A 27,763-nucleotide genomic window follows, 5' to 3' on the forward strand; every position below is an offset into this window, starting at 1 on the left:
TATTAAAGGCTCTTCCAAAAGCCAGTGGATAGAAGGAGTCATCTCATTCCTCCGTAAATCGAAAAAAATTCCAAAAACACTGGCAATTTGCTCACAGTCACTTTAAGAGGATCCATTAAAAACACAGATTTATCCAACCCCACCCCTATAACGCTGTGTAAGATGGAGCATGCAACAGCCCGCCATCCATTTTCTAATGACCCATACAAAAATCTTTGTAAGAATTGCAAACGAAACGCTGCTATTCTACTTTTCAGTTGTACCAAACCATGGCCACCTTCCTCCTTAGGTAAAAACAACAGACCCTGTTGCACCCAAGTTGTCCCAGAAAAAAATTACCATGATGCCCTGAATTTCAACTAAAATTTGATAAGGAGGATCCATACAAGCCAGCCTATGCCAAAGACTGGAGGCTACTAAATTATTCAAAATTAATAATCTACCTTTATATGACATCTTTTGGTATTAGCCATTTCCATTTTTCAAGTTTTCCTTTTACCTTATCAACAACCCCTTCCCAATTTTTCTGAAGGAATGTTTCGTCTCCTAAGTAGACTCCCAAATACTTAAAACCACCTGTTCCCCAATTCAGGCCATCAGGCAATTTTGGTTTCCTTTTTAACCAGTTTCCAATTAAAATCGCCTCACTCTTATTCCAATTAATTTTTGCTGATGATAAAGCTTTAAAATCCTCTAAAACTTCCACATGTATATCATTTTGTCCATCAATTACAACCAACACATCATCTATGGAAGCATATGGGTAGCAATATTCAATTTGGAATGTAAAATGCTAAATGACAATGCAATATGTAAAATGACAATGCATTTCTGTATTTACATTTACATTTTCCAATACATTTGTGCAACGTTTGGTGCAAAATGAAAATTAAAATTAAATTACATAATTTTCATTTGCCATTTCACACACTAGTTTTAATATGTAAAAATGAATACTAATTTTAATGCTTCACTGATAAAAAAGATTTTGTGCTGAAGTAAATACTACATAAAACAAATGTAATTTAATTTAGTTAAGGCAAGAATAAAAAAAAAATAAGTACATTCTATATTAGTACTCAATTTAAGCTTGTAGAAATTAAAGTTTGAACTTATAAGTATATTTTACTAGGAATTGCTTGTTATGTTTACAAGGATTCTTTAAGTAAATATCAATGTTATGATCCCGTATTTCCCATCATGCATTGGGGCCTGAATAATTAAAACAAGTTATTCACTGTTTTTGAGTTGTATTTACAATGTTTTATGGTTGCTTTTGTTGTTAGGTTTAGTAACTTACTGTTTTGTGACATGTGGAGTTCATTTTCTACTCAAAATGATCCATTTATACTCAAACACTAGCCACTGATTGCTACCATCATTGTGTATGGTGTACCAAGTATAGAGGTCTCTGTGTTCATTTGGGAAATTATAATATTCAGTGGACATATTATATTTGAAGGAAAATAAGCTGTCTATTTGTTTACTTGCATGGTTGCAAGTGAACTACATGCTTTAATAGCATGGTTGTTTATGAGTGTTACCTTGTTAAAGTAAATTTTAAAAACTGTAACTGAGGGAAATATACTGGAGGATTGCCATGTTAAATTTACTTAATTCCTTTGCTAAATTTACCTAACATAGGTAAGTATATTTTACTTGGTTCAATACTTAAAATTTACTTTAAAGTTCTAAGTGCAAATTGTTACAAAGATTTTTTTTAAGTAAATCCTACAAGTAATTTTTTTCAGTGTTTATAAATAGCAAAATTAAAATGAAAATGTATTACAGAAATGATTAGATATGTGTAACATGTTCAAGCAAAAACTGTGGCAAAATTATCATTCAAATGCTATTTTTCTTAATTGCATTAACACTCACAGTCAAGACACTTACGATTGCATTTTCATTCAATGTCCCGCAATGAATGTAGCAAAATTCTGCTCATGCCGCTCCCTGCTGCGTCAGACGGCGCTCAGAGACGGGCCCGTGCCCGTGCGTCTGATTTATATGACGTTCACTGAGATTATCGTTCGATAGGGTGTCAGCGATGCAATGTTTTAGTCTCACATGAGATATCAGTGTTTCTCACTCTTTTTAATCTGTAGATGTTTGTCAGTCTAGATTTAGGAGGTTGGTTATTAATGAAGACGCAAAACGGTTCTGGCGATCAGCATCATAATCAGCAACACATATAGTCTGCAGTACTTTGTCAAACTATTGAGGAATATGCCTTTCTATTTATGGTCTAATTTATTGCAAATGCCATCTGTCTGCTGTTATTTATATGAGAATAAAAATTTTTTGGGAATTTTCCAGAATGCTTTTATCCATGAATTGAAAACTGAATGAGTGCATTTACTAACACAACAACTTTAAAAAGTTTTATTCAGTCTTCTGGGAATAATAACTATGTATACATAACAGAAATATATATATATATATATATATATATTATATATATAATAATTTAAGATGTAATTTAAATGGATATATTAATAAATAATATTTAATTATTCATTAATAATTAGTTTTGTAAAATGTTATATATATATATATATATATATTACACACAACTAATCATTAATAATATATCCATTTAAATGACCTCTTATATAATATCATTATTTAGATTTTGATTCAGTAAATGTTTATGCATAAAGATTTGGGAATTTCTCCAGCTGTTGCTTTTCTATTTCTCATTCTAAGGTATTGCCGTTATTTATATGAAAATGCTTTTTTTCATAGATATTGGTCTCTGAATAAGTGCATTTACAAACACGATAACTTCATAAAGTTTTATTCAGTGTACAGGAGGAATACAGTAAAATAATAATAATAAAAAGTAATTATAACTTATCAAAAGGTCCATGTTAAACGAAACATTTCTTTGCATTCACAACTTCTTTATAATCATCAGCAAAACGGTTTCAGATTCATCCAGGGATGATATTGTTAATGTAACAACCAATACACCATAACAATATCTGGCAGATACACAATTTTTGAGCGCCGTCATAAACAGTGTAAAACACTAGCTTATATTTTAACAAAAAAAAAAGATGATGTGAATACAGTGAACATTCAGACTTCAGATTCTAACGTGTGTGTGTTTGGGGAAACGGTGTTGAATGTTTGCTGATTATATATACATTGTGTTGACTGTAATACACTATTAATGTCATTTCCATCTCTCGCGCTGCTTTACTCTGCATTACACATGTTTTTGTTAGTTATTAACATATACAATGTTATTTTATTTTCTTAGAAGAACTGCCTGTAAACTGCTTATCATAGACATAAACGATCTGTTTTCTTTACAGCGATATCAGACAGGCTGATAATTTATTACTGTCATCAGGCAATATAGTAACTAATGGTCTTGTCAATTTATAATGCACATTTTCTGTTTCTAATTATTTCATATTAAGTGAATTTTAAGCGTAATGTAAAATAAGCATAGATTTAAATTCATCTGTTGTGCACATTTGCTATTGTTATACTGTAATATACACATGAGCCCTTCCTGCTCTACAGATATCAGTATCAGCGTTGTCCAATAATAAATGTGCAGAGATGACATAATCCTGTTTGTCTGAACAACTTTCACACACTTTTTGTGTTCCTGCAGTGTGTGCCACACTAAACAGCAACAAATCCTGAAGATGATGACGCCGCCGTGTAACTTCTGCAGCATCACGATCAATGACGGTTTCATACAGGCTGCTTAGACACGCCCCTAATCTGCCATTGGCTGCCTAAATACAAAGCCCCGCCCCCAATCTCACTCGATTGGTGGAGTCAAAGAAATAAAGACAGTTTTTTGACTTTCCAGTGACTTTTAGTCTTTGCATATTAAGTTTGGTAAGGATTTAAATAAAAAATTTAAATTACACTTTTGCTATATTACGACTAAAGAAATCTGCCTTCACTTTAATGACTAAAAAGTGTCAGCAGACAAAACAAATGCAGAAATGAAATGTCACGTTTCGTTTTTTTTTTTTTTTTTCATGGAATGTGACTTTTTTTCTTTTTTTCCTCATCTACATGCAAAATAACATATTCTCATCATAACTCCACATTCTATCTTATAAGGCACCCTGTGATATTGAGAATACTGCTCTAAAAGTAATATATTTGTTAAATGTTATATTTGATCCAGAATTTTGAATTGTTCGGTTTTGGTGAATAACATTATATATAAATCAAATTCAATATATACAATCTCAAAAATGTCCTCTCAGAAGCTGGTTTCATTCATGTGAGGTTTGGGGCTGGTCGATGATGAAGAGGCGGGGCTTTCTTGCTCAGGAACATTCTGATTGGACGGGCTCTCACTGGTCGGAGAGGTCAGAGGTCGTCTTGGAGACACGGGTGTTTGTGATCTGGCTGGACTGAGCGGTGAAGGAGCAGGACTCGGTGCTGGTCTTCTCATGGATGCTGCTGCTGCTGCTGCTGCTGCTGATGATGATGATGATGAAGGTGTCAGGGCACCGAAGGCCGGTTGCATTCTGAGACCGAGCCTTGCTTCGAGCTCACTGCACACCGCTAGACTCCGTCTCCCCGCGTCCAGGCCGGCCATGTCCGAGCTCTTGGCTCTCTCCTGACAGCGCTCCACGAAGCTGCCTCTGCGGATGGATGCGAGGTCCTTCTCTCGGCTGCTGCTGCTGACCAGAGACGCCTGGCTGAGGCCCAGCTGGGGTTTACTGAGGGGGACCAGCGGTGCCTGACGGGGCAGACTACCGGTCAAAGACACCGGACCCCGAAAACCACAGACAGCTCGACCGCTTTCACTGAACTGAGACTGAAGACTGCGGGGAAAGAGACAGAATAAACACACAATACTGCCATCTACAGGACGTGGAGAGAATAGAAAGGTACCTCTTTACTTGATACCATCCACACATCCATTATAGCATGCATCTACTGTAGTAATAATTACACACAACAAGCCCTAACATTATAGTAAGAACAGGCTGTTAAAAAATATATTACTCAGTACTTAAAAGTATAATTACTTCTCTATAACACCAGTTCTCTGGGTCCGTCTGATCCAGGTGGAATTGCTATTGACTGTAATCTCCATTTAAAAAAAAAATGAATAAATAAAAAATGAAACTAAATAGAAGTTGCATTGGGTCAAAGTTGCATTCTTCAAAGAAAAAACCCACAGGCAATTCGTATTTAATTATTACGTGCGGAAAGGTATTTTAGTTTAGGTGTTTTAATTATCGCTCCGTAACATTAAATGAGTAAAGAATGAAAATGAAAAAAAACATAACTATAAAATCAGCAGAAATTACAGTGCTATTCTTTATTTCTTTTGTTAATATGACGTTGTACTTCAATATCCACCTATTAATAGTCCTACTGTATAACATATACTTTATATTGAGCCGTATAACGGTATTTTTCCATTGACTGCATTTTAGTTTGATGATGAATAGACTGTAATATTAATATGTCAACTAAAATGTTGTGGGTGCATGATGTTAACAGTGTTAGAAAAAAACTATTGGAATATAAATTGCAGCATGTTTTAGATGATTCAAAAATAATAACTGTGTAAATAATCTGATTCTTCTTCCCTTGTTTTTCAGGGACTGATTAGCAGGTTCGAGGAGTGTGTACCTGCACATGGAGTTGCGTGAGGAGTGTGTGAGAGACGCGGCGGGACTCATGTCTGGTGTTCGGGTCAGAGCCAGATCACACTGGTCCAGAAGCTCCAGCAGCTCCTCTTCAGTGGGACCACCGAGAGCTACATCACACAGACACACACAAACTGAGAAACCAATGTCTTCGGCTGTCCTCACAATGCAACTTTCATTCCTGCTCCGCTCTCACCTTTGATGTCCACCTTCCCTGCGATCTCCATGGCTGTGGTGAGGTCCCAGGTCTGGATGCTGCCATTACTGTGTCCACTGAAGAGGTACCGGCGCGGCCTGGATCCGATGCGGCTGGATCCCTCACACTCGTGCACCACGAACGCTGTGATGGACGTCCCATCGACCGAACGCACCTCACACACCCTTCAGAGGAGACACACATCAGTGAGTTAACATCAGTTATATTAACCAGTCAGGTGCTGGTTTGTCCTGTTTGTGTCTGACCTCTTCCCGTTGGAGGAGAGCCTCACGTAGAGTTTATCCGTGTCGGGAACCACTCTCTGGATGAACACCTGCTGCTCGTCACGCTCTCCATACGGACCTGCATCACTCAACACATCATGACCCTGAACCAGGACTATTAATATGAATGTGATTTCATTCCACTCACTACATCTCACCGATCTCAGTGCCAGCAGCACAGCCTCCGTGGCCGTCGATATCGTCCAGTGAGAGGATCTTGAAGGACGTGAGGGGGGTGGAGCCAGGCTGAGTGGAGATCATGCCCCGGAAGCGTGTCACCGTCCAGGTGCGCACGTGATTGTTGTCTGCACACACTGCACAGAGGAAGAGTTCTGCTCGATTTACTCTCAAACTCTTTTCACTTCGAGATGAGAAAGCATTTTGAAAATTCAAAACAAGAGAAGTTAAAATGGCAAGAACTATTCTAGGTCCCTGTTTATATGTAATTAACAAAAAAAATTACATTGAAAATGTTTTCGCAGTTTTAAGAAATTCTGATGTTTCTGTTTTTGTCTTTAGAATTCAATATCAATTATGCAGAAAAAAAAAAAAGATACAATTTTCTATTGATCCGACACTACATTCTGCACATATAACAGCATGAGTGTGTACGAAGAAGAACAGTTTGAAGCCACGGATGTAAAAGTAAATGCAATAAGAATTGTATTTATTTATTTTTAATGTAAAAAAAAAATTAAAAATGCATGAAGAAAAATATCTAGATCACTGATTTAATGTAATAAAAAATAAATGTAAAATGTTTTTGCAAACATGAACAATATATTAATATTAAATTGAAAACAGAAACTTGCATGTAATATATTGGCAAATATTTATTTATATATATATATATATATATATATATATATATATATATATATATATATATATATATATATATATATATATATATATATTAGGGGTGTAACGGTACGTGTATTCGTACCGGACCGTTTCGGTACAGGGCTTTCGGTACGGTGCACGTGTGTACAGAATGATCGAATGCAATATTTTGTGTGCGGAACATATACATTTTCACGACAACAATATCTATACTTCATGTTGAGCATAAATATAAAGCCTACTGATAAAGGACACCGTCAACAGTATTGACGGCAATTGTATTGACGGCCTACAAACTGGGATTGGTAATGCTGCACTGTAATCATAGTTATTTATTTATATTTTTCATTATATTTTATTATATGATACTGGTTTGAGACTGAGAGTATTTTATTTAGTGGAGAACTTTACAGCAGTATTTTATTTCTTATTCTTTTTTTATTTAATATTTTATTAAAAAGTATTTAAAAAAAAAACAAATTGTTAAAAAAAAAAGTGTATAGTAATAAACAACCTGCAGTTTAATGTTTGCATTTCTATCCCTTACTGTACCGAAAATGAACCGAACCGTGATATTAAAACCGAGGTACGTACCGAACCGTGATTTTTGCATATTTTTTTATATATAAAAAAATTCCATTACTCTCAGATTTTTATCCCCACTATATAGTGCACACAACGGAGCGATGCGTGTGAGATGAGAACTCTTCACCAGAGATGAGGTGTTTCTCAGACAGCATGATCTTGGTCACAGGGCTGCGGTGAACAGAGAAGGTCTGGAAGAGCTGTGGACCGGATCCCACCGTCTCCGGATGCTGCACGATCACACGCACCGTACCTGAACTAGTGCCATACGCGATCTCGATCCAGTTCCCACTGTCACCTGAACAAACAAAGGGTTAACAGAAGCCACACTACACCATACTTTAGGTCACCATAAATGCATTCGGCAGTACACACAGCTGTTTCCTTTAAAAACTTTACATTCAGTCTGCACTAAAGTATATCCCGTAATTAGCTCTTTTTAAAAGTATGCTGAAGTCTACTTCTTCTCAAGAAGTGTGCTGCAATCGTGTGTGTGTGTGTGTGGTAAGACGCTGGTCTGGGTGTGTGTGTGTATGTGTGTGTGTGTGTGTGTGTGTGTGTGTCTGTGTGGTAAGACGCTGGTCTGGGTGTGTGTGTGTGTGTGTGGTAAGACGCTGGTCTGGGTGTGTGTGAGATGATATTGTGTGTGTGTGTGTGTGTGTGTGTGTGTGTGTACTTGTTTTGGGCGTCAGGTAGACACTCAGAGCAGTAATGGCGTCTTCAGTGGGATCTCGATACAGCTCGGTCACCAGCAGATCATTATCCTTCATCCTCAGAGGAAACTTCTGGACATCTGACAGACACAGACGTGATGATAAAACATATTTTACAACAGCTTACTGTCAATTTAGCTGGAAACTCAACGAAAACAAAAGTGGTTCATAATTTTATAGCCTTGTCGCAATGCCAATGCCTCGTCATCAAGTGAATTAAATGTCTAAAGATATATATTTGCTATATATTTAACTTTATGAAGCAGAATCAAAACTTGCCAAGCATCAGATTATTCAGGTCTGATTGATGCTGTACCTATGTAGTAAATAGATCCATTATGACATCCCAAAATAAGGAAGGATCCGGCTGTGTCATAGCTGTTGATGGGAACCACATCCTGGTTCTGCATTTAAAGAGAAGCCAAGAGATCAGAAGTGAACAACGCAAGGTGAAGAAATTAATGAAAAACAGGAATGTGACCTGTGCTGGCAAAATGAGTTACAATGAGCAATTTTTCAGAAAGACCTTAAAAATGACGCATGATTTACTGGAATCAGACGATAAGTGACACGTGTTTGAAGTAGACCGAGTCAGAAAAGTCCGAAAAATGGAGTTAAAGTAAAAGCAAAATCACCTGCAATGTTGCATCTTTTCCTTTAGTTCTTTTATTAATAATAATTTATACATTCATAGTCACAATATAGCTATTTTTTATTTTATATTTGCTATTATAAATAAGAACAGATGCAAAAAAGTACAAAAAATTAAATCTTTAGAATAAATATAAGAAAAAACAAAACAAATAGTGCATTTTTCATTTTACATCTAAACAAAAAGCATTCAGGAAAAACTAATTCAAATGGAAAATTCCCTCTAGTGTGTTCATTACAAATAAATGACAGTCACAAGCAGAGAAAGGGTACTCCTCTCAGAGTAAAGTAATTAAACATCTAAAATTATTATTTGGAGCATAGGGATCGCTAGATGAGGGCTTAATGAACATTTTCACAAATCGTTCCCTTTATTTTGCCTGTAGCTCAAAATGAGCCGGTGTGCATTGGGCTTCATTCTGCCAGCTCGGGTCAGCTCCGGTTACCTGCCAGTGTTTGGTGACGGCGTTCCACACTCCCACTTTCCCCGTGTGGCTGGTGGCGATGAGCTGATTTCCCACAAAGAACAAAGCCTCCACCGGCACATTCAAACTGAACACACCTGCGGATCACAGCAAACAAGATCTCTGGTTTTCTGAGAAAGAGCCCGAACTGCATTCTATGAAACCAGAGCTTACCAATTTCACTGCCGTTTCCATCAGGACAGATCGCCCACAGTATGATTTCTGTGCCTGATGCAACAGCAACCATCTTATCATTGTCCCCTAGAGAACCGCCCATGACTTTGGCATTAAGAGCCACTCGGTCAATCACCCAGTCCAGCCGAGGACTGGTGAACACCTGCTGCCACCCAGTCGACTCTTTAACCCTGAGCACGAGAGAAAACAAGTCACGTATAAATCCCAATCATCCCTATGTGTGTCATTCAAAGAGGAGCCCTACCTGTAACAGACCACAAACTGAGCATAAGCCACGGCAATCCAGTTATGATGACCACACACGATTCTGACCATACCTGGGTCAGAGAGCGGACCTGGACAACACACACCACACCAGTCAACACACTACTCTGGAGACTCACCCGAGAGAACTGTTCTCGTGAAGCACAACACACTAGAATAGCATCAAATAAAACAGAAAAGAATACACTAGACTAGAAATGAGTAGCAAAATAGAACAGAACGACTAAAATGAGTAGAATTGAGTAAAATAGAATGGAATAAACTAGAGCAGAATAGAATACAACACATCAGAGTAGAATTACGGCAGAGAAAAATATTAGAATTAATCAAGGTAGAACATAATAGAACAGATTAAAGCAGAGCTTAAATGGGTTAAACTGAATAAAACAAAAATGGAACTGAATGGAGCAGAACTTAATCGAATCTAATAAAACAGAAGAAATTAGCAAAACTGAGTCAAATAGACAGAAATAGGAGTAGAAATGATTCAAGTAAAATGTAATAAACTAAAGTAGAAATAATTAGAGTAAAATAGGACCGAATAGAAGTGAGTAAAATAATATAGAATAGCATAAACTTGTAGAACAAACTGAATAAAGTAAACCTGAGTAGAAATTAGTAGAACTGACTTTAATAGAATTGATCTGAGTAGAGTAAAACAGAGTTGAACAAAGTTGAATCGAACAGAACATATCAGTCTAAAAGAGCAGAACTGAGTAGAGTAAAACAGAATTAAACAGTAGAAATGATCACACCCAAAAAGAGCAGAATAGAATAGACCACAGTGGAACAGAGTAAAATAGAACAGAATGAAATTAGAGTAGAAACGAATAGGAACTGTGTAAAAAGAACAAAAGCAAGCAGAGAAGCTGAGTAATTGAATTAAAAAGAATAGAATAAATCAGACTAGAAATAAGTAGAACCAACTACAATAGAAAATAATAGAATAGACCAGCGTAGAATAAAATAGAATAAAACCGGAAAAAGAACAGAATAAATCAGAGTAAATAAGATCACATTACAACAGAAACGAACAAAATAGAATAGAATAAAACAAAATAGAACTGGACACTCCAAAGTAATGTCCGAGTAACTAAATGTTAAATATTACAGAGTAGAACGGAATATGTCAGAGTCTAAAGAATATGAGAGAAAATAGCAGAGTAAATCAGAGTAGAGAGCAACACAATGGAAAAGAGAAAGGCAGATTGGTGTAGAAAGTAGAACTGAAACGCAGACCCGTCACTTTCTCCTCCAGAGCAGCTTTGCTCAGTATGCCGGCGTTGCCCAGGTTCGGAGGCATTGTGTTACTCCTCCTCACAGGGGCCCTTTCCACGGGCCCCGCACGGCCCCCCATGAACTGGGGTCCTGCCACACTGTGTCTGTTCCTGCGCTTCACCGGATACACTGTAACACACACACACACACACACACGAGTCTCTCTGAACGCTGCGCTCACTTCACATGGTGTAAACGTGCTCTCTGTGCTCAGGGCTTGTACCTGCTGGAGGCAGATAGCCGTTGAACAACACGTTCCCGCAGGAGGAGCGATCCAACTCATCACACAGCTGCAGCTTTCTCACTGCAGAGACACAGACCTGACGAGATGAGCAGCGCTGTGTGAAACACCATCAGATCAACACACCGTTTAACACAAGCCCAGCTCACCCAGCGGCGTGATCCCGTAGAACTCTGCCTCGTGCATTAATACGTGCACTTCTATTGACCTGTCGCAAAAACTGAGTTACGCCATCTGATTCCTACATTTGATATGCACATTTCATTGCTGAATGATTTATTTCACGAACATATAGACTCACCTGGGGTGAAGCTCTTTAGTGCGCAGAAAGTTGAGAATAGGAGCAAACAGAGTCGGATCTCTGTCAATGAAGATCTAAAAGGACAAAGATTACATCAAAACACACTCACACAGCAGCAGAGATAGATTCATGTGTTATTATTTTTAGCATGTATAACTGAATAATAATTACCGCTCCAGTCTCATCTTTAAGAGTTGATATCCGTCCACTTAATAAACTAGAAGTATAAAAAAAACTCTTATTTATTATTTAGAAAAAGCTGTCATATTAAATCATTAATTCTGCCCTAATAAGACCCATGGCACAAACAAACAAGCTCTCCATATAAGTCTTTACTGTCACTTTTTATCAATTTAACACATCTTTGCAGAATAAAAGTATTAACTTCAAAATAGAAAGAAAAAAAGTAATCGAAAACACACAAACCTGAAGAAAAACGAGTCAGGAACCCATGTCAGAGTCTGTCTGGAGGTACTGAACCTGCGTTTATTCATTCAAACAGAAAAAAAAATCTTTTTTTCAATTATTTTAGGGATTACAGTTATTAACAATAACAGATAAGAGTTACGAATGCGTTCATAAACAGATGTTTATCAAGTCAGCTACTACTTACAGTAAGTGGAACAAATAAAAAGCAATACTTAAAGTATTAGTACTTAAATATACTTAATACTTAAAGAAGACTACAGTAAAGTGTCGAATGCAGTCAAACTCCTGAATGTTAATGACGTGTGTGGCATGTCTGCAGTTACTTTAATACAAAACCTTTTGCCACCGACGTTAAGATGAATGATGTCGCCGATCCTCGCCATGATCTTCGCGTTTAAGGCCAAATGTTCATAATTTAGCGGATTTGTAAGAAGGTATTATAAACTTCATAATAAAACGCTGTTTAATTGTACTAGCTGTAGTGAGGAACCAGCGGAAGAGCGGATGTTGTAACAAAGTATCTCTTGCGGAAGTGGAGACGCGCTGACTTTCAAAATAAAAGTCCTTATACTTACCTTTATAAAAGCCTAACAGAATCATGCGCTTGTCTTCCTCAGGTTTCGTGAGACACAACACGTGAGTTTGATCCATTTCCTAGAGGGGGAAGTCAGCCTAGTTCATGAGTTTAAAAACATCCATGTACATAAAAAAAATTACATAAACGTAATCAAAAATAATTTTAATAGCAGACCGAGTAGCTATTTTTGTCATGCAGCATTAGTAATGCGCCCAAGCGATGCGTTTACGTAAAAACATACATATTTCGCACCTTTATTTGAAAAGGTACACCACAATCTAACAGCAAACCTTTCCACTCAGATATCAGTACTAACAGTTATAGTTCAGTAGACCTCTGTCTACAAGACTTCATAGACGTAATAATATTGAGATTGTATAGCTAATGTACTCTGTGAAGTATTTAAATACAAGTTATTAGTAATAGTATTTTAATATTACTTTATTAGTAATGCATTCCTTCTGGAATTAATTTTAAAGGCCGGTGTTATGCTCATTAAAGCATTTCTTTATATATAGGCATATAGCATGCCATCCATTTATCCAAAACACACATGCAAAACTTGATGAAATATAATATATTTAAACATGAAATATAAAATCAGTATTAATATAGAATAAAAAAATTCACCTCAAAAACATGTTTCATGTCCTGTTACTTTAACTCTGAAAAGCCTTAAATGTACAGTAAGTCACAAAAACTTAAATTTAATCAGTTTGCAAAACAATTTAACATTAATCATAATAAACACTGCCTTCTTTTTTATCATATTTGATGCATCAGACTTTTATGGCTCTTATGATACAGTAAAAATATGAAGCTGGAGGACGAGGAAGAACAAGCATCCCACTATTTTGAACAAAAATATGACAAAATTAGATTTTCATAAGTGTATAACAGACTACATAGCTTACGCGAAACTACAAAAATATCAGTCGGCACTCTCAAAACATAATGCAATAAAATACAGTGAGAGATGAACAAATAAACCTTCCTCAAAAGCCTGATGATCATATTTGAGACTTTCTGGATAATCAAGTAAACCTAAGTTGCTTATGCCCAGTAAGTTCATCTTAAAATATTAGAGTTATTCTTACGTTTACTTTATAATAATAATAATAAAAAGTGCACATTTGTACAATTAGACTAAAGGCCTTGTTAAAGAAAGTCTAAACTATCAATCAGAATGCATGGAGTAGATTGTGTGCGACAGGTTTGATCATGCTAATCATTTAGAGGCATTTATAGGGTTAAATATGTGGAGCAGGTCACCATCTGACCTGGTCATCTCTCAGTGCTTCAGCTGTGAATAAATCAGTGTTCACCCCTCACATAGTATGAATGTATTTATTGCTGGAGTCATGTACAGTAATCACAGGTGTGTATTCTCGATAACCACGTCTCTGAGCGGCGCTGGAGAGCAGGACTGCACACTAACAGGCCTCTCTGTCCCGAGACAGCTGGCTTGGTCCACCCGAGGGGAGCAGCAGAGCTTCTCCACACACTCCTGGCCACAGCGCAGGCTGCAGAGCGCGCGTCCCGATCCGCCTCCGTCGCTCCGGATGAGCTCTGGCTGCACGGTGCTGTGGTTGATGCCGAAAACGGCCAGCACTGCTGTGATCCTCTCTATCAGATCTGCGCACTGCGCTGCGTTCAGCCCGTCCGGACAGTGCACGTGCAGTGAGGCCACCAGCAGCGCCTCGGACAGCTGCCACACGTGCAGCTCGTGAACCGACAGCACACCCGGTACTTCAGCGAGGCACAGCCGCACCTGAGCGACCGAGACATGCACCGGCGTCGCCTGCAGCACCAGCAGCCCGTAGCGCCGCAGCCTCGGCAGAGCCACGGACAACAACACCAGCACACACACCGAGGAGAACCCTGCGTCCAGATACACCAGCAGATGACAGTCGGAGTGAGGCCGATGACAGTGCGCTGCAGACAGCAGGAGAACCAGACCATTACACAGAACCAGGACTGAACTCAGGAGCTCCTGGATCACGGCGATGGAGCCCAGCTGCGCTCCTCTGAACCCGGATCCTCCAGGAGTACACCGAGGAACTGAAGGGTTAAACACAGACTGATTATACACAGCGTGCCATGAGTTTTAAACCTAGTCTGTGCATGGGGTTAAACAAAATTCACAATTATTGACTATATTCTATTTAGGGCTGAAACGATTCCTCGAGTAACTCGAGTTACTCAATTACAAAAAATGATTGAACATTTTTTAAGGTTTAATCACACAACATTTCTTCCATGGTTTATTTCTAATAGTAAATCCCCTTTGTTTGTCAAAAAGTTCAGTTAATTTTTAATAATTAAACTAAAAATTAAATTAATGTTTTATGTTTTTAATGTTTAATGTGCATCTCAGAAAATGCTTTATTTTAAACCCCAACTGAATGGCACTTAAATGCACTTAATTCATCTGTCAACTTTATTGTCATTGTTCACAGTACAAGTACAGACAGAGAAACAATGCGTAATAATTAAATGTTTATTTTTGATGTATGCATTGCATTCTATGCATTTAAAAAATAAAAAATAAATTTTTCTAAAAAAGGAAACTTAGTTGTTCATTTTAAGAGACCCAGGAGTCTTATTTTCCCTTGCATAATTAATATTGCATTTTAAGCAAAAACACATTTTATCCGATTACTTGATTAATCGATGAAATTTTTGGTAGAATACTCGATTATTAAAATATTCAATAGCTACAGCCCTAATTCTATTAAATTTGAAGATAAAACTGCCTGTATTTTGCTGAAATCTATAACATTAAAACTCTACTCTGGACATTTTTAGAGATTTTTTTGTCACTTAAACTATGATGAACAATAATAATAAAAATAATTATATATATATATAACATTAAATTTTAATTAAATTAATGCATTTAGCAGACCCTTTTATCCAAAGTGCATTCAGGCTATCAATTTTTACCTATCGTGTTCCCAGGGAATCGAACTCCCAACCTTGCGCAATGCTCTACCAATTGAGCTACAGGAACACACACACACACACACACACACACACACACACACACTCTACCTGTCAAGTAATATTGTGAAATATTATTACAATTATATAAACAGTTTTCTGTGTGAATCTGTGTTAAAGTGTAATTTATTTCTGTGATGCTCCGCTGTATTTTCAGCATCATTATTCCAGTCTTCAGTGTCACATGATCTTCAGAAATCATGAAAATATGATGATGCTGTTCAAGAAATGTCATTATTATGAATGTTGAAACAGTTCATCTTTCAAAAGTTTGGGACAAGATAAAAAAAAAAAAAATACTAAAGAAATGTTTTTTTTTTCAGCAATGATGCACTCAATTGACCAAAAGCGACAGTAAAGACATCAATACATGTTTCAAAATATTTCTATATCAAATAAATGCTGATCTTTTGAATTTTCTAGTCATAAAAGAATCCAGAAAAAAAGTAGTATCACGTATTCACAAAAATATTGTGCAGCACAATGGTTTTCAAAATTTATAATAATTAGAAATGTTTCTTGAGCAGCAAAGCAGCGTATTAGAATGATTTCTGAAGATCATGTGACACTGAAGACTGGAGTAATGATGCTGAAAATACAGCTTTTTAGATACATTTGAACAGATATTACAACATAAAATTGTTGTTTTATATTGTACCAATATTCCACAATATCTCTGCTTGTTCAGTATCTTCTTGAAGAGCGTGCTCTCACCGGTGCGTTCGGTGCAGGAGGAGTGATGTGGTGCTTCTGGAATGATTTCCTGTGAAATCGCACTGATTCTGGAATCAGACGTTTGACACTGACTGGACTGAACTGGTTCAGTAATGCTGGGGTTTGGTAGCTCAGAAGAGCCGTACTGAGAGCCTTGATCTGGATCCAGAACCCGAGATGCTTCAGGGTTGCAGAACATCAGTGCGTCATCCTCCAGAGCGCATCCTACAACACAATGATCATCAAGATCCTCACAGCCATCAGCAGCAGACCCTTACTGATCATAATAAAATACAGAACACAGAATGTGGAACTGACTGCACTGTACTGTATTCACTGTATCACTAAAGCAATGCAAAACTGTTGTTGGAATTACAAAAGCAGCTCATTGTCAGTTCAAATAGAATAAATCGTGTGCGATGAAAATATTATCGACACATTCTCATCACTGCAAGTTGGCATCCCGTGCAACCTTCCCAGTCTGGTTGTGCAGTGAAGATGAATGTAACTGCATGTATATCTTTCTCAGAATGTGCTTCAGTTGCTTATCCAGGAGGAGCATTTGAACTTCAATGATGAAAATAAATGGCATAACTGACCAATCAGAATCGAGTATTCCACACATAATAGATGGTTCTATTCAAACACACCTTTGTTTTCGTTTGTAGAATGAGGGTCATTTGGCGTCAGACTCTTTCTGATTCCATCATCAGCTTCATCGATACCTCTGCTGCTTCTTTTCCAGGCCAAAACGAGCATATTAAATATCAGACTGGCTCCTCCGACAACGATAGACAGGAGTGGGTGTTGAATGGGTTCTGGCTGCACAACATGTGTGAGAATCTCCAGACTGATGGAGACACACTGAGATGCCAAGAGCAGAGCCGAGATCAGGACGCCGAAGGGTTTGAGACGCATCCTTCTGTAGTCCTCAGCATACGGGGGACTCAGACCTCCTGAAGCAGAGACGTCTGGAGGGGATGAACCAGCGGTCGTGGAGGGAGCAGGTGAGCAGGGAGGAGCAGGATGATGCTTTATCGCTGATAGAGCCAGATTTATGAAAATGTAGAGCGTATGGAAGCTGTCCACCGCAACAAGGAGGGATCTGCAGATTTGACCGACTACAATCTCAAAGACCAGGAAGCACAAAGACAAGACCAGCGTGCAAATGTGAGTAGAGCCGGATATCCTCGCCATTGCACCTGCACAATAACAAGTGATGAGATATTTTCGTCACTGTTAAATCCAGGAGTGTTTCTAACTTGCTTTAAAATTACTCAAAAAAAAAAAAAAAAAAATTTTAATTGCAAAATGAAAATTATGAATTCTTAGGGGGGACAAAAAGTCAAAATTGAGTTATAAACTCTGAATGCCAAGAAAAAAAAAGTAAAAATTGCAATATGTAAACTCAGAATTCAGAGAAAAAAGTCAGAATTGTGAGAACTCAGAATTCCAAAAATAGTAAAAAAAAAAATAATAATTGAATTCAGAGAAAGAAATTCAGAACTGTAATATGTAAACTAAAAATTCAGAGAGAACGAAAAAATTGCGAGAATTCAGAAATAAGTCAGAGTGAGAAAAAAAAATTCGAATCGAAATATTGTTTTTTAAATATATGATTTTATTCTGTGATGTTCATCGCAGACACACCATTGAAGATATTTGCAAGTCTTGTTTCTCAGTATAATAGATTGTAGGTAGAAACGCACAATATTAGATTTTTGCCGTCATTTTTCAAATCATTTTGGCTGATAGTTGATGCCAATATTTCCTTTTGTTTTGAAACAACACAAAGTCTCTCCTGTGCAGAAATTATAAACAAATTATTTTTAAAGAGAGTACACAGAAAGCTTTGAAAATAACTATAATAAAATCACTTTTTTTTTTACAGATGCAGATGAAACCTTAAAATTTTACTTTTGGTTTTAATATAAACAGATGGTCTAAAGCAAATGAGCTGTAAGATTTAAAAAAATATTTTAGAGCTCCTTGTATTTAGGTTTTCATAAACTGTTTGAACAAAAAATATTACATATTAATGAATAAATCTGTATATGTTAAATTATTTAATTTATTAGTGTCATGTATTCTATTGCTTCTGAGCTTCGATCGAAACATACTCGTGATTTTATGACATCACTGCTTTATTTATATAGGAACACAAGTATCTTAATGTTATTTGTGTATTTTACTTTTCATTTTATTACAAGTATAAGCCTACAGACCCAGGCCCATACTGCTGACGTGATCGCTCGCTAACACGCCCTGAGCACATGTGAGTTATTGGTCTTATCGGTGAGGCATATCGGCATAATCGGCAAATGCCGATATTTACATTTAATCCTTTATCGGCTAAATGCATAATGTTCAGATAATATTGTGCATTCATAATTGCTGGTAAACATCACCTCATCCATCGCTGTATTTGTTTATGGTCTTATAAAGTATCCCATTATAGTGTGAGAAAGAGAGAAAGTCCCAACGAATCAAACTGAATCACAAACAATTTCAAATCTTTTTGCAAAACCGATTAGATTGATAGTGATTCATTCAGGAATCACTAGTTCTGATTCCAAACGGATGATGTGATTACGAAATATTATCAGGAAAAATAACTAATATCTCAATTTCTCAGGTCGACATTTAAATCTAGACTCCTCAGAGAAGCCTCTGGTTAAATCAAAAGTAAATTAATCCTGATTTATCTCAATGATCAGATGAGAAAGAAGATGTGTTTTTATTTCTATGGTGTGAATGTGGAGGGGTTTGCTGTAGAGAAACAGAGCACAAGCACACAAGCGAGCTGCATACTAAGTGACACAACCTCTATCAGGACGTCAGACTGTACGAATCAAGGGAACGCTCTTCCTGGAGACACTCCAACCTGAAGTGGACTGGAGAAACACAAAAACAGCAAAGCAGCAAGTGAAGGTACAACATCTACTGTAGCTTTAATTATTATGTGCTTATGTATGGAGGGACAGTAATGCCTTTACGCTGGATTAAACAGGTATTAACACTTATATTAACGGCCACTAATAAGCTGTTGGATTTATAGAGTGCTTAACAGATTAGTAGTTCACATATATTAACAATATATAAGGTATTAATATTTTTATGACAATCAAAACATTCCTGCTTAAGTATATATATATATATATAAATATATATATGAAAATGACCAGCATTTATGAAAATCATAAATGAGACAAGTAAACTATGAGGTTTGAAGTGTAATAAGTCAGTTGTGATTCATGTTGTACAATTTTACAATGCATAAGAAATGCATATTCATCTTTAGTTTACTGATTTTAAAACCAAGATTACACTTCAAAACAAAAAATATATATGTGTGTGTGTATGCATATATTTGCTTTCTTTTTGACCTTTTATAAGAAAGATAACAAATGTATGCATTTACATATATAGCCTTATATCAATCAAAGATGAATCAAGCTTCAAAATCTTTTTGTAAGTATTTTATTGTACATTAATGATCTGTGCATTCGTGATCATTACATAATTAAAGAATGGTTAGTAACAGATACTTAAAAATGGAAGTCTACTACTATATTTCAAAAACACAACCACCAGTGTATAAATCAGAAACATCAGTATTTACCTGTTTGAGGGTGTCCTGAGCGCTACAGAAAGGTCTTCACAGCTGCATGAGACGCTGTTTCAGAGTTCACAGAGTTAAAATACAGTCTGTATAAGCACTATCATGTGAGGATCTTCTGTCCGCCAGAGCAGAGCGGATGAGCTGAAGGAGCACAGCTCTTCTGTTTCGCTCTCATCACGTTCTCACGGCTTACATTCAGAGCTCCAACTGATGTTCAGGGGGAAAAAAAAACGTGTCCACGAAGGGAATTCACATTGAAAGGCTGTGGCTAAATAGCCTTTTTAACTCTCTCTGTGCCTGAGGGAATCCTCACACAGCTCTGACAGAGAACACAAGGCCAAAAACTAACACGTTGCATTGAGTTTGACAACCGAGAGGCTCTTTAAAGCACTAAACCAACAGCAAGCCACAATCACAACAGCATGAATGCAGCTCATACTGGAGCGCTTGCTTCCCATTTACACATGCGTCAGATTTAACATCCAACCAGTACGTTGTCAGGTTGATCAGTAATTATGGAGAATGACTGTGATACTTTGATTAGAGCTTAATAACTAATTTATATCTTACAGTATGGGTACTGAATATACTGTAAAATCTGTTATTAAATCTAAATACACATCTGAAGTCTGTTGTAAGAGCGAGTCGCTGAGGATTACATGGAAATTCCTTCAAAGTAGATTTAGAATAAGCTCCAACAGTCAAATACCTCAAAGATCCCTTCTATACGGCACTGAACATCCCAAAGTACAGCAAGACTCAATGACTTCTACATAACGAGGAATTAATGATTAAGAAAAGTCTCACAGGAGCTCAGTATCATTTGAATTCATTGCTTTTAATTCCACCTGGAGACATGTATAAGGAGGGTGTGTTTCTGGTGTATTATTTCAGTCTCTGCATGTGCTGTGCTCTGGGTTTAAACAGAAGCTTGATAATCTCAAACAGATTGGTGTCCTGCTGAAGGGCCGTTTGATAGTGTTTGCATACATCTCTCAGGGTGTGTAACATACCAGACGCCGCTTGCTTTCATAGAAACCAGGGGGTTCAACCTGTGCAAACCCAGCATACCAATAATAAAGATCCTCAGCGCTTTGTAACATTTCATCAAGTACCTTTATTGTATTTCTTTAATGAAATTCAAATGAAACATCTATTTTCTTTACAGACCCCTCCAAAACCCCTAGGCCTAAATTTAAAACGTTAAATCTAAATAAACATTATAAGAGTTGAAGTGAATCTTCATCATAGTTTTCATCCGTTCTCAGAAGTCTAAATGAAATGAAACTTTCGTCTGTCTTATGAATTTACTGCAAATGCTCTAAAGCACGCTGAAGGCGAACAGAAATTAGACAAACAGCTCTGCTTGCAGCACGTCAGTCAAGCTCGTCAGTAAAGTGAGTGAAACACACACACAAACACACGTTTTCATTAAATAATACAGCGTTCACATCATCCAAACAAACCGAACTCTGATGTCAATCGAACCCGGGTGCGCACCAAAAGTGCTAGTGTGAAAGCACCCAGTCTGTGCTGACCAACTGACCCCCATCTTTACACAGATCTTCAACAGATCATTGGAACTGTGTAGTTCCCTGTTACTTCAAATGCTCCATCATTCCGGTCCCTAAAAAGTCAAAATCACTGGACTTAAGGACTACAGACCTGTCGCTCTCACGTCTGAAGTCACTTGAGAGACTGGTCCTGGCCTACCTGAAGGACATCACTGGACCATTGCTGGATCCTCTCCAGGTTGCTTACAGAGCACACAGGTCTGTGGATGATGCAGTCAACATGGGACTGCATTACATCCTGCAACACCTCGACAGATCTGGGAATTACACAAGGATCGTATTTGTGGACTTCAGTTCAGCCTTTAATACCGTGCCTGACCTTCTCTTAGACAAACTCACACAGCTCTCCGTGCCCAACTCCATCTGTCAGTGGATCACCAGCTTCCTGACAGACAGGCAGCAGTTAGTGAGGCTGGGCAAACTCACATCCAGGACTATCACCTTCAGCACTGGCGCTCCCCAGGGCTGTGTCCTCTCCCCACTGCTTTTCTCTCTCTGCACATCCTAAGACCCCTCAGTTAAGCTCCTGAAGTTTGCAGACGACTCTACAGTCATCAGCCTCATTAAGGATGGAGACGAGTCTGCTTACAGACAAGAGGTTAAAGAGTTTGCTGTCTGGTGCAGTCTTAACAACCTGGAGCTGAACACGCTCAAAACAGTGGAGAAGATTGTGGACTTCAGGAGAAACCCCCCTGCACATTTCCCACTCACCATCATGAACAGCACTGTGACTGCAGTGGAGTCATTCAGGTTCCTGGGCTCAACCATCTCTCAGGACCTGAAGTGGGACACTCATATAGACTCTATTGCAAAAAAAAGGCCAAGCTGAGGTTGTACTTCCTTCATCAGCTGAGGAAATTCAACCTACCACAGGAGCTGCTGAAACGGATCTACTCAGCCATCACTGAGTCCTTTGTTCATCCATAACTGTCTGGTTTGGTTCAGCTAACAAATCAGACATCAAGAGACTACAGTGGACAGTCAGGACTGCTGAAATCATCATTGGTGCCCCTCTGCCCAGCCTCCAATGTGTTTGCATCTCCAGAGTGAGGAAAAGGGCTATAAAAAATAAATAAAAATAAAATAAAAAATTATTCCCCTTGGATCCCTCACACACAGCCCACTCTCTCTTCCAACAGTTGCCTTCTGGTTGGCGCTACAGAGCACTGACCACCAGAACAGCCAGTCACAAGAACAGATTTTCCCCCCAAAGGCTTTATTTAACCTGAACAATTAATCTTCATAATTAACCATTGTCCATCACAATTAACATATTTATATTAAACTACATACTTTGTAAACAACATATCTGCACACTAATAACATACCTGTAAATTTATCTAAACAATTACAATTTTCCTCTACTTCTATTCCTGTATATATAGTACATTTAATGTTGTGTTTTTCTTTTTTATATTACATCCCTACTGTGTTATGCCTATGCATGTCTGCACTATGCTGTACTTTCTGTAAGATCCTGATCAAGTCAGATTCCTTGTGTGTGTAAACATACTTGATAATAAAGCACTTCTGATTCTGATTGAAAATTACACCGATTACACTGAAAAAAGGTTGATGTAGAAAAATTTTCAGTCAATTTTCAAAATTAACTACAAAGAAATGGTAACAATGAATTAAATGTGAAAAGCTGAATTCGTATTTCTTGTAAAAGATGCTCTAGTAATATCTCTTATTTACAACTTTGAAAAATATTTTTTGCAGTGTACTGGTACAGAACTAGAAGAATAACAAAGTGCAGAAGTGCTACAAATGAGTGTTTATGATTACAGTTTGCGAAATAGCTAGAAAGCTAAAAATAACTAGAAAGCCTTGCTAAAAAAGTTAAAAATAAGGTGGATAAAGTCACTTTTAATTTGTTGCTGAATGGTGACAAAACCAACTGTTGATAAAACATGGCCACACATGCTCCTTTTGTCATTACATGCATTTATTTGAGAGGGAAAAGCCATACACATCTCTTTGTTTTTACCAGTACAGTTGGATTAATTTAACAGGTAATTTAAAAAATTACTAAAAATAAAGCATAACGAACACCGGATTGGTGGGCAGCACAGAAATGTTGATTTCAAGGTCAAAGACAATCTGGACGTAGAGGCAAAGCTTCTCTGAAGCCTGGCAGACAGACGTCTGAGTCGACATCAACCAGACGTTAAAAGACAGAGAAACTGAAAAGCACAACCACAGATGAATGGTGGGAAGTACTACACTGATTGGCTCAAGCGTCGCTTTCTCGTTTGCCCTAGAATCACACATTAGTCTGACGATGGCAGTGTCTCTCGAGGTAAAGTGTAGTCTCTAGTGTCTCCAGCGGCAGTAGTGTTTTCTTCATGAAGTCTTGTGCTCCGGCACTCCTTCACGCCCAAACACACAACTGTTTTACATAATATACTCTTCCAGAGCTTCATAGAAATACACAGTGCCCCGCCCCTTTCCCAAACCCCCACCAATCAAAATAGGAAAACCTTAAACTTAATATTGTCTCTTTATAGATCTGAAAATATACACCAAAGGGGGAAAATCCCACAACAACAGCTTAAAAAAAGATGGGGAACATGAGGAGGAAAAGAAAGGAAACAAAAAAAATAATCACACAGCAGACTCGGGTTGTTTAAAAGAAATACAAACTGATTCAGCAAAGCAGCCAGAATAAAGAGCTGAAAAAAGGTTTAAAGGCAAACGTGTCCTTGGTGTCTTCATGTTGGAGCGTATGGTGACACAAAGGGTTTTACCGATGGAAGACAGAATGAGTGTTTAGAGAGAGTGAAAATTGTACAATTCATTCATTCGCCGAGAACGTAGATCTCCAAATCATTCAGATTGTTCCACACATTCACACGTATCAGATGCTTTCAGAAGTGCTGGCTGATGAAGGGAACCTGGTGAAATGGGTTTCGACTAAATTCCTGTGCAGCAGGAATGAACAGAAAGCAGATTTCACTTTGGTGCAAGTCTTTGTGTGTTAATGAGACACTGATAACGAAAAACGCACACAGAGACTCGCAGTAACATCCGTCTGCTTGACGGTTATCTGAAAGCCAAAACCAATGAAATGGCTTTGCGTGTTCCAGCCAGCCAGTCTCTGTACTGCATTATAACCTCCAGTCCACCAGGGGGCGATGTACCACACAGCATAACAGGGAGGAACAGAAGAAAGTCACCGGTTAGCAAATGTGTGTGTCTCTGCGTGTGCGTCTTTGGTAACTGTGAACATATAACTTCACAGCAAACGTTTAAATGGCAGAAGAGATTTCTTCTAATTCAATAAAAGCTGGACACTGGAAGAGTCCTCTCTGTTCTTTTGCAACACTTGTGCGGAAAAGCCCCGAGGAATATAAGCGGATGGCATGTGGCGAGAACAAACCGGCCCGTCTGATTCTCTCTGCGTGTGTGGATCCTGAGAAGAGACAAAGACAGGTTAACTTAAACTACCAGACTTACTTAAAAGCACATTGGTTGATTATTATTGCAGGAATTCCTTCATAAACATGGGAATTTCCTTGCATTACCTTGGTTACAGCATTACGGGGCATCTCTGCAGGTATCCAGACTGGCTTCAAGGAGAAGCTCCTCTAAATCCTGCCCGCAGCTCAGCTCTGCTGTCACGCTCACTGACACACACACACACACACACACACACGAATCTCATCACACATATAGTCTTTGTGCTTTCACTATATTCATAAAGTCCTTTGCACAGCTCAGTAAACAATACGAGTAAATTATGCAAAAGCATCAATATTTGACCAGCGTTTGAGCTTAGAATATGAGTTGTATATATAATAAACACCTGTTCAAACCCGCACAAATGTTCAGTACAGAGATTTTAAATGTTTATCACACCTAACATTAGTCTTGGTGTGAACAGGCATTAATAGTAAGACAACCCTTCTTTCTATTTAATTGTGTTCACAAGCTGCACACAAAAACACAACCTGACCAGCATTGTGTGATTCACCAGAAATCAGTAATGAGTATATGTGTGTATGCTATTATGAGTATACATTTTTTCAATAATAACACAGAAAGACTAAAATTAAAATGTTATTGTTTTAAATCATGCACTGAATGAACAGTTTTTGAGCAAACTCACTTAATTTCAACAAATTCAGGTGTTACTGGTTTGAAGGAATCTTCAAATGATTTAACTCCTCGGAATAAACATTACTCACTATATAAACTGAAAGTTATTATTACTTTCAGTGAAGTCTGCTTTGAAATCAAGTGAGTGTACAGTAGACAGATTTATTTAATAATAAATTACAGTTTTTTCCCATGAATCACTCAGAAATGCAGGTGTTACTGGTTTGACTAAATGATAATTTCTGATTAAAAACGATTCAAATAATAACCTGCATGTTATCGTTACTTGATATCAGTCTTGAAATGAAATGCGTCATTTAATATACAAAACTGCAAAAGTGATTTTTAAAAATAAATCTAGTTAGTGAATCACTCAAAGACTTTATTGGTTTGAATCAGCCTGTTGTATCTTCAAATAATGAACTCTGAACCAATGTTTCTGAATAATCATAACTCACTTTACGAACTGCATGTTGTCATTCCTTCAAGTGATGTCCATTTTTAAATGAATTAAGTAATAAATTAAATTTTCTTATAGAAAATGAGCCAGTTTTTCATGAATCACTCAGAAAGACTCATAAATTATTGGCTTGAATCAGCCTAATATTTCTTAAACTGAATAAAGATTTTAAAATAAATGTGACTGCATGTTGATATCATCACTTTCAGTGAAGTCAGTCTCAAAATGTTTGGAGAAGGTATTCATACAAAACATAATATTGTCTGGGAATTAGGGCTGTCACGATTATTTTCAAAATCATACGACTATTCTGACGATTAATCGAGTAATCGGATCATTTTCTCTTGTGGTTATAAAAAGCTTAGCGAACTTCAAAACGACTTAAAATACATATATAATAGCAATGAGGTGATAATGAATAAAATAAAATATCAAAAGTAATCATATGGTTTTATTGAACAAAACAGTTTAAATACATAATGAAATAAAACAATCTAATCATAAATTTTGTACATTATGTACTATATCAAATGCCTGCGCTAAAAGCCTGATTTTACACTTTATACAGCACAATCTAATCCTTTTTTAATATTGAGTTCAATTCAAATGTCCACAATAATTAATATTTGGCTACTTCTTTATGATAGAAATAATACAGCCGCTGTAATTTCTTAAACAAGAATGTGTGGACATCAAACACAGAGCGAGAGTTTAAACTTTTATTTTGAAGTCGCAATAAACACAGGCGAAGGTTTATAAATGATTTACCTTATAAATCTGACAGAATGGGTGCACATTGCTCCCAGATGAACATATGAACATATCAGAACATATGCAGAGATTGCGCATGTAAATGATGTTTGTGTGGAGCAGCATTTACTGTGGACTCGGAGCCGATCTGAGATGCACGTAACCTGCACGCATCAAACTAAAGCACATTTTAAATCCGCAGCACATGTATTTAGCCTATTTAATTGAGTCGCAGCTTTTGTAAATTCACATTAGCACTATACTTTATTATGATTAAAAAAATAAATAAATATAATTATGTAGCCTTAGCCCCTTAACGGTCACTCACATATTTGAACAGACTTTATAGTGCACGATTCAAACTTAAATTTTTATAATTCATGAATGAAAACATTTTGTAACATGATATTGATGTACCATTTACATGGTAATGCAATGTCTGGTTTTAAAATGGGTTTTAAAGGATGAATTTTGAGATTTTAAGTTTTCAGTCGATATATAATTTCTGATGATTTCTAAAATCTGATAGAGAAAAAGGCAACGAAGTCGTCTTTTTTTTTTTAAACAAAGGTCAAAACTCCTGTTATAATGTAGATTTTTGAAGGTGCACTCAATTAATCTATTACTTTTCCTACATAATTTTCAACAAAAAACATTGGTAAAAATATATATTTGGGAGTCTTAGACCTTTCCAATGATATATAGTTTGTCAAGATTAGATTAGATTTGATTGTAATATAGTGAAGTAAACATAGGTGTCCCGTATACGGGATGGGGGGACAGTTAAAGGGTTAGAAAACGGTCTAATAATGATTTTCATGGATTCTCGTCCATGGGATGTGCCACGTCCTGTATTCTGCAAACGGCAAT

At 37.2% G+C, this 27,763-nt stretch overlaps 3 protein-coding genes across 4 annotated transcripts in view; all 3 read right to left on the reverse strand.

Annotated features, from left to right (window-relative positions):
- Positions 1–3,883: 3,883 nt before the first annotated feature.
- LOC132155822 (SH3KBP1-binding protein 1-like) lies at positions 3,884–12,621 on the reverse strand. Its single transcript, XM_059564531.1, has 18 exons — positions 12,429–12,621; positions 12,090–12,143; positions 11,835–11,880; positions 11,664–11,737; positions 11,512–11,570; positions 11,345–11,425; positions 11,083–11,250; positions 9,824–9,914; positions 9,559–9,749; positions 9,367–9,482; positions 8,586–8,673; positions 8,233–8,349; positions 7,684–7,854; positions 6,287–6,442; positions 6,111–6,207; positions 5,845–6,029; positions 5,632–5,758; positions 3,884–4,811 (listed from the first exon to the last, which is right to left on the reverse strand). Exons 1-18 carry the CDS (start codon positions 12,473–12,475, stop codon positions 4,241–4,243), a joined length of 2,439 nt encoding a protein of 812 aa, XP_059420514.1. The 5' UTR covers positions 12,476–12,621; the 3' UTR covers positions 3,884–4,240.
- Positions 12,622–13,762: 1,141 nt separating this feature from the next.
- On the reverse strand, positions 13,763–20,494 carry LOC132155531 (uncharacterized). Of its 2 annotated transcripts, XM_059564315.1 has the most exons (5): positions 20,009–20,494; positions 19,211–19,280; positions 17,037–17,588; positions 16,387–16,611; positions 13,763–14,730 (listed from the first exon to the last, which is right to left on the reverse strand). In XM_059564315.1, exons 3-5 carry the CDS (start codon positions 17,581–17,583, stop codon positions 14,042–14,044), a joined length of 1,461 nt encoding a protein of 486 aa, XP_059420298.1. In that variant the 5' UTR covers positions 17,584–17,588; positions 19,211–19,280; positions 20,009–20,494; the 3' UTR covers positions 13,763–14,041. The 2 variants fall into 2 exon arrangements, with proteins under 2 accessions (XP_059420298.1, XP_059420299.1); XM_059564316.1 differs by lacking the exon at positions 20,009–20,494 and having other exon boundaries at positions 19,211–19,381.
- A 4,173-nt stretch (positions 20,495–24,667) lies between these two features.
- ppp1r37 (protein phosphatase 1, regulatory subunit 37) overlaps positions 24,668–27,763 on the reverse strand; it is a 39,285-nt gene continuing 36,189 nt past the window's right edge. The window contains exons 12-13 of the mRNA XM_059564292.1: positions 25,110–25,211; positions 24,668–24,997 (exon numbers count right to left, since the gene is read on the reverse strand). Of these exons, the coding sequence (XP_059420275.1) occupies positions 25,123–25,211 (89 nt within the window). The 3' untranslated portion in view covers positions 24,668–24,997; positions 25,110–25,122. The remainder of the gene's footprint in view (positions 24,998–25,109; positions 25,212–27,763) is intronic.

Source organism: Carassius carassius, chromosome 13, assembly GCF_963082965.1.
Source record: "Carassius carassius chromosome 13, fCarCar2.1, whole genome shotgun sequence".
NCBI classification, from domain to species: Eukaryota; Metazoa; Chordata; class Actinopteri; order Cypriniformes; family Cyprinidae; genus Carassius; species Carassius carassius.

What these genes read in the sequence shown, in the direction of transcription:
- LOC132155822 (XM_059564531.1), bottom strand. Translation starts at nt 12,475, where the DNA reads ATGGCGAGGATCGGCGACATCATTCATCTTAACGTCGGTGGCAAAAG. An exon ending in CGGCTATCTGCCTCCAGCAG is followed by an intron (nt 11,251 to 11,344) that starts GTACAAGCCCTG and finishes TGTGTGTTACAG; the next exon opens with TGTATCCGGTGAAGCGCAGG. An exon ending in TCACGCAACTCCATGTGCAG is followed by an intron (nt 4,812 to 5,631) that starts GTACACACTCCT and finishes CTTTCCCCGCAG; the next exon opens with TCTTCAGTCTCAGTTCAGTG.
- LOC132155531 (XM_059564315.1), bottom strand. Translation starts at nt 17,583, where the DNA reads ATGGCGAGGATATCCGGCTCTACTCACATTTGCACGCTGGTCTTGTCT. An exon ending in TTCTACAAACGAAAACAAAG is followed by an intron (nt 16,612 to 17,036) that starts GTGTGTTTGAAT and finishes ATTGTGTTGTAG; the next exon opens with GATGCGCTCTGGAGGATGAC. An exon ending in CTCCTGCACCGAACGCACCG is followed by an intron (nt 14,731 to 16,386) that starts GTGAGAGCACGC and finishes TTAACCCTTCAG; the next exon opens with TTCCTCGGTGTACTCCTGGA.